This window comes from Gracilinanus agilis, chromosome 3 (assembly GCF_016433145.1).
Source record: "Gracilinanus agilis isolate LMUSP501 chromosome 3, AgileGrace, whole genome shotgun sequence".
Classification (NCBI taxonomy): domain Eukaryota; kingdom Metazoa; phylum Chordata; class Mammalia; order Didelphimorphia; family Didelphidae; genus Gracilinanus; species Gracilinanus agilis.
In genome coordinates, this window is record NC_058132.1 from 374,504,139 (window position 1) to 374,522,703 (window position 18,565).

The 18,565-nt window shown below is 36.0% G+C and overlaps 1 protein-coding gene across 1 annotated transcript in view; it reads right to left on the bottom strand.

The window, feature by feature from the left end:
- Positions 1-18,565, bottom strand: part of SH3KBP1 (SH3 domain containing kinase binding protein 1) — a 466,672-nt gene that overhangs the window by 226,163 nt on the left and 221,944 nt on the right. The window contains exon 4 of the mRNA XM_044670134.1: positions 15,944-16,047. Coding sequence (XP_044526069.1) covers positions 15,944-16,047 — 104 coding nt within the window. The remainder of the gene's footprint in view (positions 1-15,943; positions 16,048-18,565) is intronic.

Sequence of the window (18,565 nt, forward strand, 5' to 3'; positions counted from 1 at the left end):
GGTTGTTTTCTAGGCCATAACTGTTCCCATGTGCCTTGTTACAGAAGTAACAGTCTATATACTTTAGGAAACCTCTTAAATACAGGAACAAAGTATCTAACACAAAGAATATCTGTCAGATGGGAGCAGGGGAGGGAAAGAACATGAACCATGGAACCATGGAAAAATATTATAAATCAGTTAATTAAATAAACAATCTTATTAATTATGATAATAATATTATATAATAAATAAATTATAATTTATTAATTATAATTATCGTCATAAAATTTTTAAATAAACAAAGAATACCTGTCATCTTTCAGGCTTTGGGGACTGTTAAATCTAGAGGGGCTTTAAGAGTTATTTAAAATTCAATTAAATATTTATAACAGCTCTTTTTATGGTGGCAAAGAACTGGAAAATAAAGGGTTGTCGATCAGGTGAGGAATTGCTGAACAAGCTGTGGTATGTGATTATTGCGCCACAACAAATGACAAGATAATCACAAAAAATCCTGGGAAGACATATGAAATGATGCAAAGTGAATTGAGCAGAACCAGGAGAATAATGTACACAGGAATAGCAATAATGTATGATAATCAGCTGTGAATGACAACTATTATCAACAAGACAAGGATCCAAGATATCTCCAAGGGACTCATGATAAAAAAAAGGCAATCCACCATCATAGAAGGAACAGCCGGAGTCCAAATGCAAACTGAAGCATACCATTCTTTATTTCCTCCATGAATTTTTCTCTAGAATAAGCAATATCTGTCTTCTTTCACAACATAATGAACAGGGAAATATATGTTATATGATAATATATGTACAAGAAGAAGAAGAAGAATTGAAGTGAAAAGATTTAACTACAATTTTGAGTCATCCAAGCCTAGGAGAAACATATGGGGCATGGAGGGGCAGGGAATAGGAAATGGGAGGTCAGGGAGGACTTCGACTGATACTCTAGTAACAGAATGGTATGGTTGTGAAAAAAGTTCTTTGTAAAGTTTAAAACAACATAGATAGTATTAGCTTGCCCTCCAATTATCACATAGGAAGTCCATTTACCATAAAGCCAAACACTGTTGCCAGTGGTCCATAAGGATATAATTTACTTAATTATGAGGTATTTAAGAATAAGAAAAAATTTAAAACCTAATATTGCAAAATTGTATTTATCAGTAAACTGTCCTGTGCCCTGTGAATATAGGCATATCTATATTTCTATAGATGGATATATGCTTGGCACAAAGTAAGCATTTAACAAATGTTTAATTAATTGGTTGATTATCCCATATTTCTTAGAGAGGAGTCTAAACAACCAACTAGGAGTCTAAAGAAAAAAAGACAAATTTAGACAATTTTAACCATAGCTTAAGTAATGCCACATGTCTAGGTCAATCCCATTGAGATATATTATTCATTAGAGCCCCCTATTTTAGGAGGAGAGTACCCAGTAAAATCAGTTAGGAATCTAATTGCAAAATTCTTAGGAGATTTGCATGGAGGGGACCCTTTTTTCTAGTCCTAGATAAATGAACCACAAAATTACCTTCCATTTCTCCAGAATCACAGCCCAGGTGGAAGAAAATCAAGGATTTCCCATAGACAACAACTAAGGAGGGCCTTGAAATAATACCAAGATGCACTCACAATACCGTGAAGACTGATTTAGGTCTGACAAAATGCCTCTGAAAGGAGCTCCCCCAACTCCTCTCCCCCAACTCTACCTAACCAATAATAAGCAGTTCAAGGCAGAAATACCTTTGGGAAGTACTCTTGATATATTGGCTCTGTGGGCTGCCTACTGGGAAAACAAAATATATCTTCACTTAAACAACACCCTCAAGCTGTCAATATTGCTGTGACACCACAGTGTGTGCACAGTGACAAACAGGGAAATGATGAGAGATATATTATTACCCCCACTGGATGTGCTAAGGGGAGATTTAAACTGTACAACCAAGCACATATTGCACACTGGGTGAGATACACAGCATCCTACATCATAAGCTTGATGGGCATGAGACTTAAAGCCTTCTGAGTTATGCCAACCATGCCAGAAAGTTTTGGCCACGATATTCCATTACAGATGCTATATAAAAGCTGTTCAATGCCATATTCTTTCACTCTACAAATCCTGCTTCTCCCATGTCTTATAATAATTCAAGTAAGAGGAGTTTTGAGATTAATTATCCTTCTTTTTAAACTACCATTCTTTCATTGAACAGAATCACACAACTGAAGAATCTGAGAGTTGGAAGATTACCAAGGAATTATGTAGCTCAAAGTGCTCATTTTATAGATGAAGGAAACTGACCCTGAAGTGTTTAAGTGATTTATCGAGGTCTTACAGCTAAGAGAGAAGTACTATAGCCTAGGTTTGCTAACATAATGTTTTCCTAATATTCCTTCCTTCCCCTATTCATTCTCATTTCTAAGGAGACAGAATCATTTGCAGGCAGTATACTTAATATGATTTTTATCAGTATCATGTGGCTATCCTGTCCACTAACAGGGCTCACTCTACCTCTGTGTCCTCTGTCTGTGGCAAAATGAAAAAAAAAAACCAAAACATACTATTGGGATTACTTTTCTGATAATCAGCTTCATTGAGCTTAACTAGATGGTCCACTGCTGGACACAAATGCTGCTTCTCCATTAGCACAGCCTTCAAGAACCCAGAATAATCACCATGCCAAGATGGCTCGGGGGGAATACAATGTGAATTAAAGTATATTTTGAAAATGTTCCTTTTTAAAATGGCTTTTGGAGTTTCAGAGTCAATTTATTCAGAATTTGAAATAATGAATCCCCCCTCTTTTCTAGTCTTTATTGAATAATTCCTTGGGTTGGCTCCAGTTTACAATTGCCCTCCTTAGCTATTTAAAGCTTGTAAGCCAACTACTTGTCATAAGTGGGTAACAAAAGGATTTATTCTTTGCACTAACTTGGGAATCAACAAATAACAAGGCAAACAGAGAAACTAATGCTATAGCTTTGTTATCAGTTCAGGGACAGATCAGCTGACATCAAGGAGTCAGAGGTATTCTAAAAAAAGCATACAGACTAATGAATTCAGCTTTATTTTCTTAAAAGTCAATTTCTTTCATAAAGGTACTTGCTACAATCTTAAACTCTCATGAATGACCTGTAACACTAACCAAGATCTTCCTGAAATGTTTAAATAGACACTGTTGGTTTCTTTATTGTGAATAGTAACAATTCAATGCTTTTATGTTTATGAATCTTATTAAAGGTTGACAACAACCTGGTAGGTAGTACGAACATTATTATTCCCATGTTACAGAAGTGGAATCTAGGCTCTACTCTGTTTGGGTTAGATTAGGTAAAGCATATGTTTCCAAGTATCCTTTTCCTGGAAAAGAAATACCCATTTTTAATTATGTACATTTTAAGAGACTGACTAAAAAGTTTTTGGAAATCAACAAATTATTTTTAAAATATGGAAAGTGAGGTTCTTTATTTTGATGTAAAGAAGAGGGAAATTGAGTTGTTCCAAACATGCTTAAACAATAACTAACCAACACCTAATTGTATTGACTGATTTCCTCCCCTCTCTTGTGTGGTCCAGCAATCAAAAGCCTAGATGTATATCAAAGGAAATAAGGCCCTACTACCATTCTTCCTTAAAAATCAAGACAAATGATGAAGAGATTTACCCATTTACCTTTTATAATATATCAAGATATAAATTTGTTAGCACTTTATAAGTTAGTGACTGCACCTGAATTGCCTAGCTCTAGAGGTAATTATATTGATAAGAATCAAAGAATTTTAAGTTGAAACAAAAATATTCATAGAAGCTTCCCAAACCAGATATACATGAAACCTTTACATTGGATCAACCTTTAAATGGCAAATTAAGGGTAATTTTTTAAAGCAATTTAAGAATTTAACAATTCCCAATAAATCCATTTTAAAGAATAAGGGACTTTACTTTTCACATTTCTAAAAACTATTGATATTTTCTTTTTTTTTTATTGTCACTGTCACTCCATTGTGCCTGGCCTCTGCCACTCACCAGTTCCTTGTAACAAATTATTTCTCCCTACCCAATAAAAAATAATCAACAAAATATAAAAACTTGAAACTGGACTAAGGGATTTGTTCCTGGTTAAGATGGCGGCAGAGTAAAAAGCAGCTGCTTAACCTCTACTAACCAAAACATATAGGACTTCTCGAGAAGACATAAAAACAAATCCAGAGGAACAAAGGGACCCCACAACAGGGCGCAACACTGGAGGTACATGGAATCTGGACATTTCCATGCTATAATGGAGTGAAACAGCTCTCATTAAAATGCGAGCCGACCAACCTCCTCCCACACCTCATACCACCTACAGTGCCAAAGCCAGCTCACAAGAGTTAGAGCAAGTTTGGGGCACGCATTAAGTCCTTGGCAGCTACCTGGGGTTACCAGGGCCTACTCCTAAGAACAGCAAGACTTAAGACCCCAAGAGGCTAAAGAATGTGTGCGGACTTTGAACACAGACCCTCAGCGAAGGCATGAGTACGGGAGCAGATGCAAGCTCAGACACGGATTGTGAGCTCAGATGAGGACTCGGATCCTGAGGGCAGGCTCAGACCTTGAGTGGGGACCCAGCTCAGAGGGGTGCATGACTGTGGAAGCAGCACCCTGAGACTATTAAAGGAACCTCGGGCAGAGGAACAAGCAAGGGGACCACCAGGAGGCTTGACCCTGAGAACAACTAGACCTGACACCTCAGGAGCCTAAAGAGCACAGACAGACCCTGAGTGTGAGGATAAACCTGACAGGGCGCAGGGCTAACAATGGCAAGCCAGAGATAAGAACACCAAAAGAAAAAGATCATCAAGAAGAAATCTATAACACTCGACAACTTTTACACTGATAAAATCCAGACAACAGAGCAAACAGCAGAGGAGAACAAACAAGTAATCATACCCAAACCTTCCCAAAATAATGAAAACTGGTCACAAACTATTGAAGAGTTCAAATCTGAGATGATGAGAAAGATGGAAGAGATTTGGCGAGAGAAGTGGGAAATAGTTCAAAAGGAAATTAACAGGTTAGACGACAGAAACTTCCAATTTGATAAAGATGCCCCAAAATCAAACGAAATGGTAAGCAAATTAGAAACAAAAATCTGGCAAGAAAATAACAGTTTGAAAGGCAGAATTTCACAATTGGAAAGTGAGGCAAGTAAATTGAAGACCAGAAATAACCAGATTGAAAAGGAAAACCAAAAGATTATAGGGGAAAACCAGTCCCTAAAGGCTAGAATTGAGAAATTAGAAGCTAATGATCTCTCAAGACTGCAAGAAAGAATTAAACAAAGTCAAAAGACTGATAAAATAGAAAGAAACATGAAATATCTCAATGAGAAAATGACAGACCAAGAAAACCAGTCTAGAAGAGACAATATGAGAACATATTGGTCTTCCTGAAAAAGCAGAAATTAATAGAAATTTGGACTCCATACTAAAAGAAATTATTTAGGAAAATTGCCCTGAAGTTCTACAACTAGAGGGCAATATAAACACTGAAAGGATACATAGATCACGCTCTACACTAGACCCAGAAAAGACAACCCCCAGGAATATAATAGCCAAATTCAAGAGCTTCCAAGTAAAAGAAAAAGTTTCACAAGAAGCCAGAAAGAGACAATTCAGATATCAAGGAGCACCAATCAGGATCACACAGGATCTGGCAGCCTCCACACTAAAAGACCACAAGGCTTGGAATATGATATTCAGAAAGGCAAGAGAACTGGGTCTACAACCAAGGATCACCTACCCATCAAAACTAACTATATACTTCCAGGGGAAAGTTTGGGTGTTCAACAAGATAGAAGATTTCCAAGTATTTGCACAGAAAAGACCAGGATTAAATGGAAAGTTCGATACCCAACCGCAAAAATCAAGAGAAACATGAAAAGGTAAATAAGAAACAGAGGGGAAAGAAAGAAAACTTGTATTTTTTAAATTTGCCTCTTTAAGGGCTTCACTATGATCTAAGATGATATGGGGATAAGAGGGAAGTGAATAATAGAGGACACCAAGAGAAACTAGAATGAAAAAGAAAAATAGGATATTCTATTACACACAAAGAGGGCATGGAAAGGGGAAGGGATGAATACTATTATAAGAAGGAGAGGAGGAGAGCATTAAGAGGTAATATTTAAACCTTACTCTCAGTGGAATTAACCCTGAGAGGGAAGAGTAGCTATATCCATTGGGATATAAAACTCTATCTAACCCTACTGAGAAAGTCAGAAGGGATAAACCAAGGGGAACAGGGGAGTGGGGAGGTCAAAAAAGGGAGGGCAGAAGAAGGGGGAGGGAATTCATTAGGACTCAAAAATAAAAAGAGGGGAATAATAAGGGAGGGGGTAGAAAGGGAAGTAAATCAAGGGAGGGGACAAGGGTTACTGGCATAAAGCAAACCACCGGATTAAAAGGAAATAGTGTAAGAAGAAGGGGTAGAACTAGGAGAGGATATCAAAATGTTGGTGAACATACAACTGATAATTATAACTCTGAATGTGAATGGGATGAACTCACTCATAAAACGGAATCAAATAGCAGAGTGGATTAGAAACCAAAATCCTACCATATGTTGTCTACAAGAAACACATATGAGTTGGGTGGACAAACACAGGTTTAAGGTAAAGGGCTTGAGCAAAATCCTTTGGGCCTCAAATGAGAAAAAGAAGGCAGGAGTGGCAATTATGATTTCTGACAAAGCCAAAGTAAAAATAGATATGATTTAAAAAGACAGGAAAGATCATTACATCCTGATAAAAGGCAGTATAGACAATGAGGAAATAACATTGCTCAATATGTATGCACCAAATGGCATAGCAATCAGATTCATAAAGGAGAAACTGGCAGATCTCAAGAAGGAAATAGATAGTAAAACCATACTACTGGGAGATCTAAATATCCCTCTTTCAGATCTAGATAAATCAAACCAAAAAAATAAATAAGAAAGAGGTAAGAGAGATGAATGAAGTCCTAGAAAAATTAGATTTAATAGATATGTGGAGAAAAATGAATAGGAACAAAAAGGAACACACCTTCTTTTCGGCTGCACATGGTACATTCACAAAGATTAACCATGTAATAGGGCATAGAAACATTGCAAACAAATGCAAAAGAGCAGAAATAATAAATGTAACCTTCTCAGATCATAATGCAATAAAAATAATAATTAGTAAGGGCACCTGGACAGGCAAATCAAAAACTAATTGGAAATTCAATAAAATGATTCTCCAAAACCAGCTAGTCAAAGAAGAAATCATAGAAACAATCAACAATTTCATTGAAGAGAATGACAATGATGAGACATGCTACCAAACTCTGTGGGAAGCAGCCAAGGAAGTACTCAGGGGGAAACTTATATCCTTGAGTGCATATATTAACAAATTAGGGAGGGCAGAGATTAATGAATTGGGCATGCAACTTAAAAAATTAGAAAGTGAGCAAATTAACCATCCCCAAATGAAAACTAAATTAGAAATACTAAAAATCAAGGGAGAAATTAATAAAATCAAAAGTAAAAGAACTATTGAATTAATAAATAAGACGAGAAGGTGGTATTTTGAAAAAACAGATAAAATAGACAAAGTACTCGTCAATCTAATAAAAAAAAGGAAAGAAGAAAACCAAATTGACAGTATAAAAGATGAAAAGGGAGACCTCACCTCTAATGAAGGGGAAATTAAGGCAATCATTAAAAACTATTTTGCCCAATTATATGGCAATAAATATAGCAATCTAGGAGATATGGATGAATATTTACAAAAATACAAATTGCCGAGATTAACAGTAGAAGAAATAGAATACCTAAATAATCCCATAAAAGAAATTGAACAAGCCATCAAAGAACTCCCTAAGAAAAAATCGCCAGGGCCTGATGGATTCACAAGTGAATTCTATCAGATATCCAAAGAGCAACGAATCCTAATACTATACAAATTATTTGATATAATAAGCAAAGAAGGTGTCCTACCAAATTCCTTTATGACACAAATATGGTACGGATTCCAAAGCCAGGGAGATCAAAAACAGAGAAAGAAAACTACAGACCAATCTCCCTAATGAACATAGATGCAAAAATCTTAAATACAATACTAGCAAAGAGACTCCAGCAAGTGATCAAGAGGATCATCCACCATGATCAGGTGGGATTTATACCAGGAATGCAAGGTTGGTTCAACATTAGGAAAACCATCCACATAATTGACTATATCAACAATCTAAGAAACAAAAATCACATAATTATCTCAATAGATGCTGGAAAAGCCTTTGAAAAAACACAGCACCCATTCCTATTGAAAACACTGGAAAGTATAGGAATAGAAGGACCTTTCCTAAAAATAATAAACAGTATATACCTAAAACCATCAACAAACATCATATGCAATGGGGATAAATTAGAAGCCTTCCCAATAAGATCAGGAGTAAAACAAGGATGCCCATTATCACCTCTATTATTCAACATAGTACTAGAAACACTAGCAGTTGCAATTAGAGAAGAAAAAGAAATTGAAGGTATCAAAATAGGCAAGGAGGAGACTAAGCTATCACTCTTTGCAGATGATATGATAGTCTACTTAAAAAATCCTAGAGAATCAACTAAGAAGCTTGTAGAAATAATCAACAACTTTAGTAAAGTTGCAGGATACAAAATAAATGCACATAAATCATCAGCATTTCTATATATTTCCAACACATCACAGCAGTAAGAGGTAAAAAGAGAAACACCATTTAAAATCACCATAGACAACATAAAATACTTAGGAATCTATCTACCAAAACAAACACAGGAATTATACGAAAACAACTACAAAACACTTTCCAAACAATTAAAACTAGATCTAAAAACAATTGGTAAAAAACATTGATTGCTCATGGGTAGAACGAGCTAACATAATAAAAATGACCATTTTACCCAAATTAATTTACCTATTTAGTGCCATGCCTATCAAACTACCAAAAAACTTTTTCACTGAGTTAGGAAAAACTATAACAAAATTCATCTGGAATAACAAAAGATCAAGAATATCAAGGGAAATAATAAAAAAAAATGTGAAGGAAGGTGGCCTAGCAGTACCAGATATTAAACTATACTATAAAGCAGCAGTCATCAAAACAATATGGTACTGGCTAAGAGACAGAAGGGAGGATCAGTGGAATAGACTTGGGGTAAGTGACATCAGCAAGACAGTGTATGATAAACCCAAAGAGCCCAACTTTTGGGACAACCATCCACTATTTGACAAAAACTGTTGGGAAATTTGGAAAACAATATGGGAGAAATTAGGTTTAGATCAACATCTCACACCCTACACTAAGATGAATTCAGAATGGGTGGATGACTTGAATATAAAGAGGGAAACTATAAATAAGTTAAGTGAACAAAGAATAGTTAACCTGTCAGATCTCTGGGAAAGAAAAGATTTTAAAACCAAGCAAGAGTTAGAGAAAATTACAAAATGTAAAATAAATGATTTTGATTATACCAAACTAAAAAGCTTTTGTACAAACAAAAAATGTAGCCAAAATCAGAAGGGAAACAACAAATTTGGACAAAATCTTTATAACAAAAAACTCTGACAGGGGTCTAATTACTCAAATATACAAGGAGTTAAACCAATTGTATAAAAAATCAAGCATTTCCCCAATTGATAAATGGGCAAGGGGCATGAATAGGCAATTTTCAGGCAAAGAAATCAAAAGTATCAATAAGCACATAAGAAAGTGTTCTAAATCCCTAATAATTAGAGAAATGCAAATCAAAACAACTCTGAGGTATCACATCACACCTAGCAGATTGGCTAAAATGAAAGAAGGGGAGAGTAATGAATGCTGGAGGGGATGTAGCAAAACTGGGACATTAATGCATTGCTGGTGGAGTTGTGAACTGATCCAACCATTCTGGCTGGCAATTTGGAACTATGCTCAAAGGGCTATAAAAGAATGCCTGACCTTTGAAACAGCCATATCATTGTAGGGTTTGTACCCCAAAGAGGTCATAGCTAAACATACTTTTATGAAAATATTTATAGCCGCGCTTTTTGTGGTGGCAAAAAACTGGAAAATGAGGGTATGTCTTTCAATTGGGAAATGGCTGAACAAATTGTGGTATATGCTGGTGATGGAATACTATTGTGCTCAAAGGAATAATAAACTGGAGGAATTCAATGTGAACTGGAAAGACCTCCAGGAATTGATGCATAGTGAAAGGAGCAGAGCCAGAAGAACATTGTACACAGAGATGGATACACTGTGGTAAAATAGAATGTAATGGACTTCATTACTAGCAGCAATGCAATGACCCAGGACAATTCTCAGGGACTTATAGAAAAGAACAGTACCCACGTTCAGAGGAAGAACTACAGGAGTGGAAACAGAAGAAAAACAACTGCTTGAACACATGGGTTGAGGCGGACATGATCAGGGAGGTAGACTCGAAACTACCACACTAATACAACTATCAACAATTTGGAAATAGGTCTTGATCAATGACACATGTTAAAAATGGTGTAAATATGCATCAGCCAAGGGGGGGGAGCTCGGGGGGTGAAGGGGAAAGTAAGAGTATGAATTATGTAACCATGTTAACTTTTCTAAAAAATAAATATTAATAAATATTTAAAAAAACAAAAATTTGAAACCATAGTCGTAAAACAAATAAACATTTTGGGTATGACCCCAAATAAATGTTTCCTTCTATAGATCTAGTTCATTTAGGGTCTAAATTTTAGGCCAAGTATTCATGTAGAACTCACTATGTCTCTTTTCACTCTTTATATACTATACATTCTTTCTTTCACCAAATCTTGAAAGGTAATGTAGTTCAAGACAAATTCAACAAGCATTTATTAAACACTTACGTTTGCTGGGCAATATACTAGATGCTGGGATTACAAAGACAAAAATAAAATCAGTCCATGTTCTCAAGAAGTTTACATTTTTACTTATTCATATTATTTAAGGGTATACTATTTCATTTTAACTAATTGGCTTTATTTAATTGTCTTTAATGTATAAAAGTCTATCTCTCCCTCTAATCAGGATCCAGAGCCAAAGCTGAGAAAGGCTATTGGTTCCAGTTTAATAAAAAATTTGTACATATTGCTTAATAAACTGAAATTCTCAGAAGTTCAAACCTTTGTTCCCTCAGTCATTTCATCTTTCAGCTGCCATAAGTATACTATAACTGTGAGAAACCAACAAAAATATTTTTATTTTTTCATTTGTAAATCTATTCACAGAGACAGACTTTTGGATGCAGATTGTAACTTCTGAAGTGCTATACTTCCTTTTTTCTAAATTCCTATTTTCTTCCTTTGGTTTCTTAATGAGACTACATTTTCTACTAAATTTCAATGTCAGAATATTTAGACAATATTTATGACAATGAATTCTACAGCAATTTGAAATGTTTATCCACACTGATTTTGTTTTAAAGATTACACTCTGACTTCTAGGTCATGAGAACAATTATATGGATGACTAGACATTTTCTCTGATCTACATAACCTCTCAAGCCTCTCTAAAACACAAATTATGCTCCAGAGATAACATCATGTCAGCTTTCTCCTCTACATTTACCCATAGGAACTTAAAGGAGGTAAAAACCTGATGAACTAATAGCATAAAAAGTGACTTCCCAATCCCTAGCTTGTTCACTTAGCACCTCCTCATCTGCTTGCTGGACAACATGCTCTAGTACCAACAGTCAAACTAGCCATGGAATTCAACTTTTCCACACACTACTTCCTTTCCAGTGCTGGAAAATCAAAAGGCATATGCTCTGGCTGGGACAGTACTCAAAGAACTAGGGAAGAAAGGAAACTAGAACGGGATGCTGTGGTATATGATGCTCCACTTAGGCACTGGCATCCAGTTTGGGTTGGTTCTATCCATCCAGAAGTCACATAGGACAGATACAGGCTGATGAAATATAAATTTCCCAGTCTGGGAGGAAGCTGAGATGTGTGAGGTCCATTCTCTACAGAATTGGGATTCAAAGGGGAAGGAGTCAGAAAAAGAGCAACAAGGGAACATCAGGGGAAAAGCCTAAAATGATCAGAGATCTCAAGTAGAATAAAATTTAGTTAAAGACCTTACATATAAGCAGATAAACCAACAGGGAATATATCAGTAACAGAAAGGAACATATCCTCCACCACAAGTAAAAGAGTTCAGAAATCTATAAATAAATTTCATAAGACCAAAGAAAATGATGAAGTAGATCCATAGAGAAATGCCTATTAATTTTAAATGGAGCATGGAACCACAACAGAATTACCTATTGGTATTAAAGAGAAATAAGAATTGTGAAAACATATTTTATAGCCTTACACAGCAGAAATAATCAGCAAAAGGAAAAAAAAAACTTGAAACCATAGTAGCAGACCTTACTGAAGAAAGAAAAGAGAAAGCAATTGATTGGGAATGTCAAAAGACAAATGAGAAGAAGAAACAAAAAACAATTAGAAGAAAATATTATCTCTATATAAACAAAATATATTGATTTCCAGGAAAGGATATATGGAGACAAACTAAGGATTACAAATCTTCCATAAGAATATGACAAGTCAAAAAACCTAAACACCAAAATGCAAAAATAACAAAATATTTCAAAACTTCTAATGTGTAGACCACAGTATGATTTTAAATTCTTTTCACAATGTAGAAAACAAAATTCCATTTGAAAAAATCTGGAGAGAATCTCCAGAAACAACAAACCCTATGCGACAAACTTCAAGACTTAAAATGGTTTGATTTAGCAATTCCAATGACAAACAAAAAATTCTGTAAGTGATCAAGGGAAAGACTTTCGTGTTTAAAGAAAAGGAAATTCATAGAACCCAAAAGGATTATACACCCATCAGAAATCACTGAAGGAAATAGAATAATGTGCTCTAAAGAGCAATGAAGTTCAAGATACATCCCAGAATGACATATCATGCAAATCTGAACCTAACCATTAAAGCAAAACAACGGACATTCAATAAAAAGAGAGGCATTTGAAGTATTCCTAAAAGGAAAATCAGACCTGAGTGAAACTATTTGCTTTTCAAATATCCTAAAATAAATACATAAAGCAAACAAAACTGCAACTAAGGAAAATAGCAACAAAGAAAAACAGAGAGGCCATCAAGAGATTTCTTTTTCTCTTATAATATTCAGACTGCTTAGTTTTTAACCTGAATTCCATGAACTTGCTTTCTAAAAATATTTTGGTAACTATTTAACATAATTGGTTTCCATTATAATCTTTTTTTTATTTCATGCATTTAAAAATATTTTGAAAAGGACCCAAAGGCTTCATTAGACAGAGGAAGAGGCCCATAAGCACCCCCCCACAAAAAAAGATTAAAAATCTTCTAATCTTTGGGCTCCCATATTCATAAGTAGTTTACAGAAATAATTTTTGCCCTCAAATTTAATTCCTCCAATCCATTTGCATTGCCATTGCCCATATGCCAAAATTATTGAGGCAGCTAGACAATTGCAGATTTAGAATTAGAAGAAATCTTAGAGGTTATGTTACCCAACAACTCTATTTTTTAACTTAAAAAAAATAGGGCAGGAAAGGTTAAATGATTTGTTCAAAGTTACAAAGTTTGTGAAGTAAAGCAGAGCTAGTATTTAAACTCAGTCAGATCCTGTGACTCCAACCTGAATCATATTTCTACTATGGTGATAGAATATTTACACAGAAAGAAATTATAGATCCAGCACTCAGGTGCTCTAACTCCAAAACCAAATCTCTTTCCATTACACTGTATCAAATGTGTCTCTTCTTTGTTTCTCAACTTAACTTTAAGCTAACATAACATAAGCATCTACCCACCATAGATTGATTTCTCTCATCAACACAGATTTCTGCAAAGATTAAGAAAAAGACCACATTGTTTTTTTTCTTCTATGTCCCCCCCCTGCCTGATTTTCTCTAGGTTGACATTGACTGTTGATACTGATCCTAGATTATCAACAGATTTGAGGCATATTAAAGTAGTAAAGGATTAGACTTCTACCTTTTTAAGAAAAGGTCTAGGGTCATCATCTTTCTTTCCTCTCTCAGCTCTTATTATTCTGACTTTTCCAGAGTTTGCCATTCCTCAGCTATCTTCTCATCCAGAAAGGTCCTTCAGTGCTTGTGCTCACTTTATCTGGGAAGTTCCTCTCACAACCTCCACTTTAAGGAAGAATCAACGATGTCCATCTCTCTTTCCACTTCTCTGGACTTAGCCATAATCTCCCTCTGTGGATACTTCCTATCTCCAGCCCACTGCCACCATGCACACATTTTTCAGCTCCCTTTTATGTCTCATCTTTCCTCATTAGAAGATTAAACTCCTTGAAAGCAGAGATTCTTTATCTTTACTTCTATTTGTGTCTCTAGGACTTAACACAATGCCAGGCACATAAGTGCTAAATAATGACTTTAATGAAACTAATTTAACTTGATTTTAATTAAACTAATTTGGGAATGACAAAATAAAAGTGAGGACGAACCAAAATAATTTGAACCCAAATGCTGAATAGTTAGCATTTATATGGCATTTTATATGCCTTAACATATTTTATACATATTTGTAGAAATGATTTGTCCTCACAAGAACATTAAGGAAGTAACTATAAATAAATATTATAATGATAATAATAGCTAACATTTATAGATCACTTGGAATGTTAAACATTTCATAATTATCATCTCATTTGATCCTCACAACAACCCTGGTAAGATGCTATTATTATCACTACTTTAAAGATTAGGAAATTGAGGCAAACAGAGGTTAAGTGATCTGCCCAGGGGAACACAGCTAAAAATGTCTGAGACTGGATTTGAATTCAGGTCTTCTCAACTCCAAGCCCAGCACTGTATCCATCATGGTACCTGATTGAAGAAAATGAGGCTCAGAGAACATTAAGTGACTTGTCCTAGTACATAACCATAAATTTCAAAAGTGGAAATTGAACCCAGGTTTCTAAGGCAAAAGCTGTTGTCATATACCATGTTTCTGCATGCACCTGAGTTAACAAGGAGAGATAGCATTCTATATCAAGTGAATTTGCCAAATAAATAAACAAATAAATATAACTGTTCTCCAGACTGGTTGCCACACAGAAAAAAAAATGGTCTTTGACCAAAAGTCACTCCCAACCTTAGAGAGGGTGTCTAGGAAAGGGAAAGAGACACCATGTCCCTCACCAGCTAAAAAGCAGCCTACGGCACAGCCCTCATCTATAGATGGCCAGAGAAAGGTCACTGCAGGGAGAAATCAAAGGCAGGATTAGCTGATTTATTATAACACATTAAGTTTGGATTAAATTCCCTCCTTTGCACACATCATCATCACTACCATTGACTAGATGATTTAGTGATCTTCTTTCCATGGCTTTGGTCAAGGACCATTGAGAAGACAGCCAAATTTACCCATTTAGAGGAAATAACAGTCAATGTCCCAACTTCTCAGGAAGACATGCGGCAAGGGGTACCCCAAGAATGAGCAATAAATGGTTTATTTTGTTGCTGTTGTTCCAGTTGTCTCTGACTCTTCATGAACCCCATGTGGGGTTTTCTTGGTAAAGATCCTAGAGTGGTTTGCCATTTTACAGCTCAGAAACTGAGACTAACAGAGTTTAGTGACTTGCCCAAAGTCATACAGTTTATATGTATCTGAGGCCATATTCAAACTCAGGAAGACGAGTCTTCCTGACTCTAGGACTGGCACTCTCATCTCCTGTGCCACTTCACTGGCCTGTTAAGGTGTGACCACCTTCTAAAATAGCCTGATTCCCCAACTGACTCTTCATGGATGTGTGTTCTGAGAAATAATTGAAGAAGTTTATATGGATGGGTTTCTAGTAAACTAAACTTCTAAGAACTAAGCAAATTGATATCACACATTCTGCATATAAGATTGCTTACCTCTCCTACCACCTCTATGATGTCACCAACTTTCAATTCCAATTCATCGTCATTCTGGGGCAGGTAACTAAAGGCTACCTGACATCGTCGCCTTCGATTGCGTTCTAGATGGAGGGAAAATAGAGAATATTTAGATAAGGCCTTTGCAAAAATAAATACATAAATACATAATTTTTCAAAGTTGTAAAAACTAAATAAATAAAGCTTCCTAAGCATGTAGGTGGATTAAGCTTTCAAATCTTTGTTATGATCTCTGGAAAATGCCCAGGAGTGCAAAACCATGCAGATCTGATCCTAAGAGATCACTCTTAGGGGTGAACAAGGCAATGTTTCATTTTTTTTTAAATTTTTTTAAAAGCTGCTGGATCAGGTAGACATGAATATAAAGAACTTATCAAATTGTAGAAGGAGCCTAAAATCGCAAATCCTAGGCACTCTGTGGACCTGATACTGCCTAGGCTATATTGCAAAATATTTTTTAAATTATTACTTGTAAATAACATTTTTTCTGAATTACATGAAAAAAAAATTTTAACCTTGGGGATTAAAAAAATTTTTTAAGCCTAATTCTCACCCTTTCTTTCTTCCCTCCCTAAAACAGCAAGCAATTTGATATAGATTTTACATATATAACATTGTAAAATATCTCAAAGTCCTTTTTAAATGTAACAATATGATTTAAAAATAAGAATAGTCTGATTCAAATGCTAGAGAGATAGGGCAAATTTCACAGTACCAAAGGTAAAAACTGACCTGCCAGTGCAGGGGAGGGATGCAGGGAGGGACTAACACTTGTAATAACTCATTAGAATTGGGGGGAGACAGGATTTTTTTTTTTTACCAAACTTTGAAAAAGTCAAACAAATCATTGATTCCTGACTAATCCCAGAAAAATCTGAATCAAATCAAGGAAGAAAAGAAAAAAGAAAAGAAAAGAAAAGAAAAGAAAAGAAAAGAAAAGAAAAGAAAAGAAAAGAAAAGAAAAGGAAAGGAAAAAGGGAAGGGGAGAGAAGGGGAGGGAAAGGAAGGGAAGAGAAGGGAAGGGAAGGGGAAAGAAAGGAAAAGAAAAGAGAAAAGAATTCCTGCCCCCAGGAAGTTCACAGTCTAATAAGAGTGTAAGATACCAGGAAAGATAAGCAAAGTAGAGAGCTGTAAAACAAGGTGATAATCCGCTCAAATATTCAGGAAATATTCAAGGAAAAGATTGAGAAAGATCAAGAGAAAAGTAATTGATTATTTAGTGCCTACTATGTCAGGCATTATTCTAAGGACTTTCCAAACATCTCTTTTGATCCTCACAAAAACCCTGGGAGGAAGGTGCTATTATTATTTTCATTTTACAGCTGAGGAAACTGAGGTAGGCAGTTTAGGTGACTTGCCCAGGATCATACAGTTAGTGAATATTTAAGCCCAGATTTGAATGAAGATCTAGAAGGTTGTGGATGAGTTAATTGGGGTGTCCTGAGGATAATATTAAGATAATAACACTGGACCCCAAAGAGATTTTTCTAGTTTTTTTTTAAAAGAGAGGGAAGCTAGTTGCTCTGAGGGAGAGGAATGTATCATCTCTGCCTAGAGGCAGGACGATGGACCTTGGTAGTTCAAAGAAGAAGGGAGACAGCTGCCACAGGGGCTTCTATCAGGTAGGAGAGAGGATGTGGGTACCACGTAAGAGAGAGAGATGGAAGGACCTTTCTAGATCTGGGGAGTCTAGATCTCCATGACTCAAACAGATCCAACATTAGATCCTGGAGTCCTGATACCCACCCCCACTCCTGCTTTCCATCCTTCCCTCCCATCCTTGCTAGTTTCTCTCTGCTAAATCTACAGCCTATGGGCTTCAGCCAGAGGAAAGATGTCTTGCTTCTCAGCAACTGGGATTTGTAAATATTTATAGGAACACAGAACAGATCAGTGGCTGACAGGCAGAGGGAGGGGGCAGGGACCCTACCAGGCACTCCTATCCACTTTCCTTGATTTAGCCAGAATCCTGACCTGATTTGAAGGAACATGATATATGGGGAAACAGGCTGGAATTGGGGGCTCATGGGCTTTCCTCCTAGAGGGAAAACTAAGGCTGTTTTTAGTATTAGGCATTTGGAGTAACAAGAGCTTAAGGCCCTGCCTTCAAGGAGCCTCCCTGTTGTGGTCAGAGAGGACATTAGAAGAAAATGCCCTGCCTCCTCAACTCTCAACAAAAGAGATATTTGAGCATCTGCTTTAGAGATATAGTATTTATAAACTCCCAGCAGCCTCTACCTTGAATACAAATCACACACACACACACACACACACACACACACAATCACATGCTCTGCTTCACTCCTATATATTCTTTAACTCACTCAGTCACATGTATTCTTTTTTTTTTAATCCTTACCTCTTGTCTTAGATATTGATTATTAGTATCAGAAGAGTGGTAAGGGCTAGGCAATGGGGTTAAGTGACTTGCCCAGGTCACACAGCTAGGAAGTGTCGGAGGCAAGATTTGAACCTAGGACCTCTGGGATTGGTTCTCAATCCACTGAATCACCTTGCTGCCTTTCTCACATATACTTTTATTTACTTTTTTTTTAACTAATTTTTTAAATTACATGTAGAAACCATTTTTGACAATTGTTT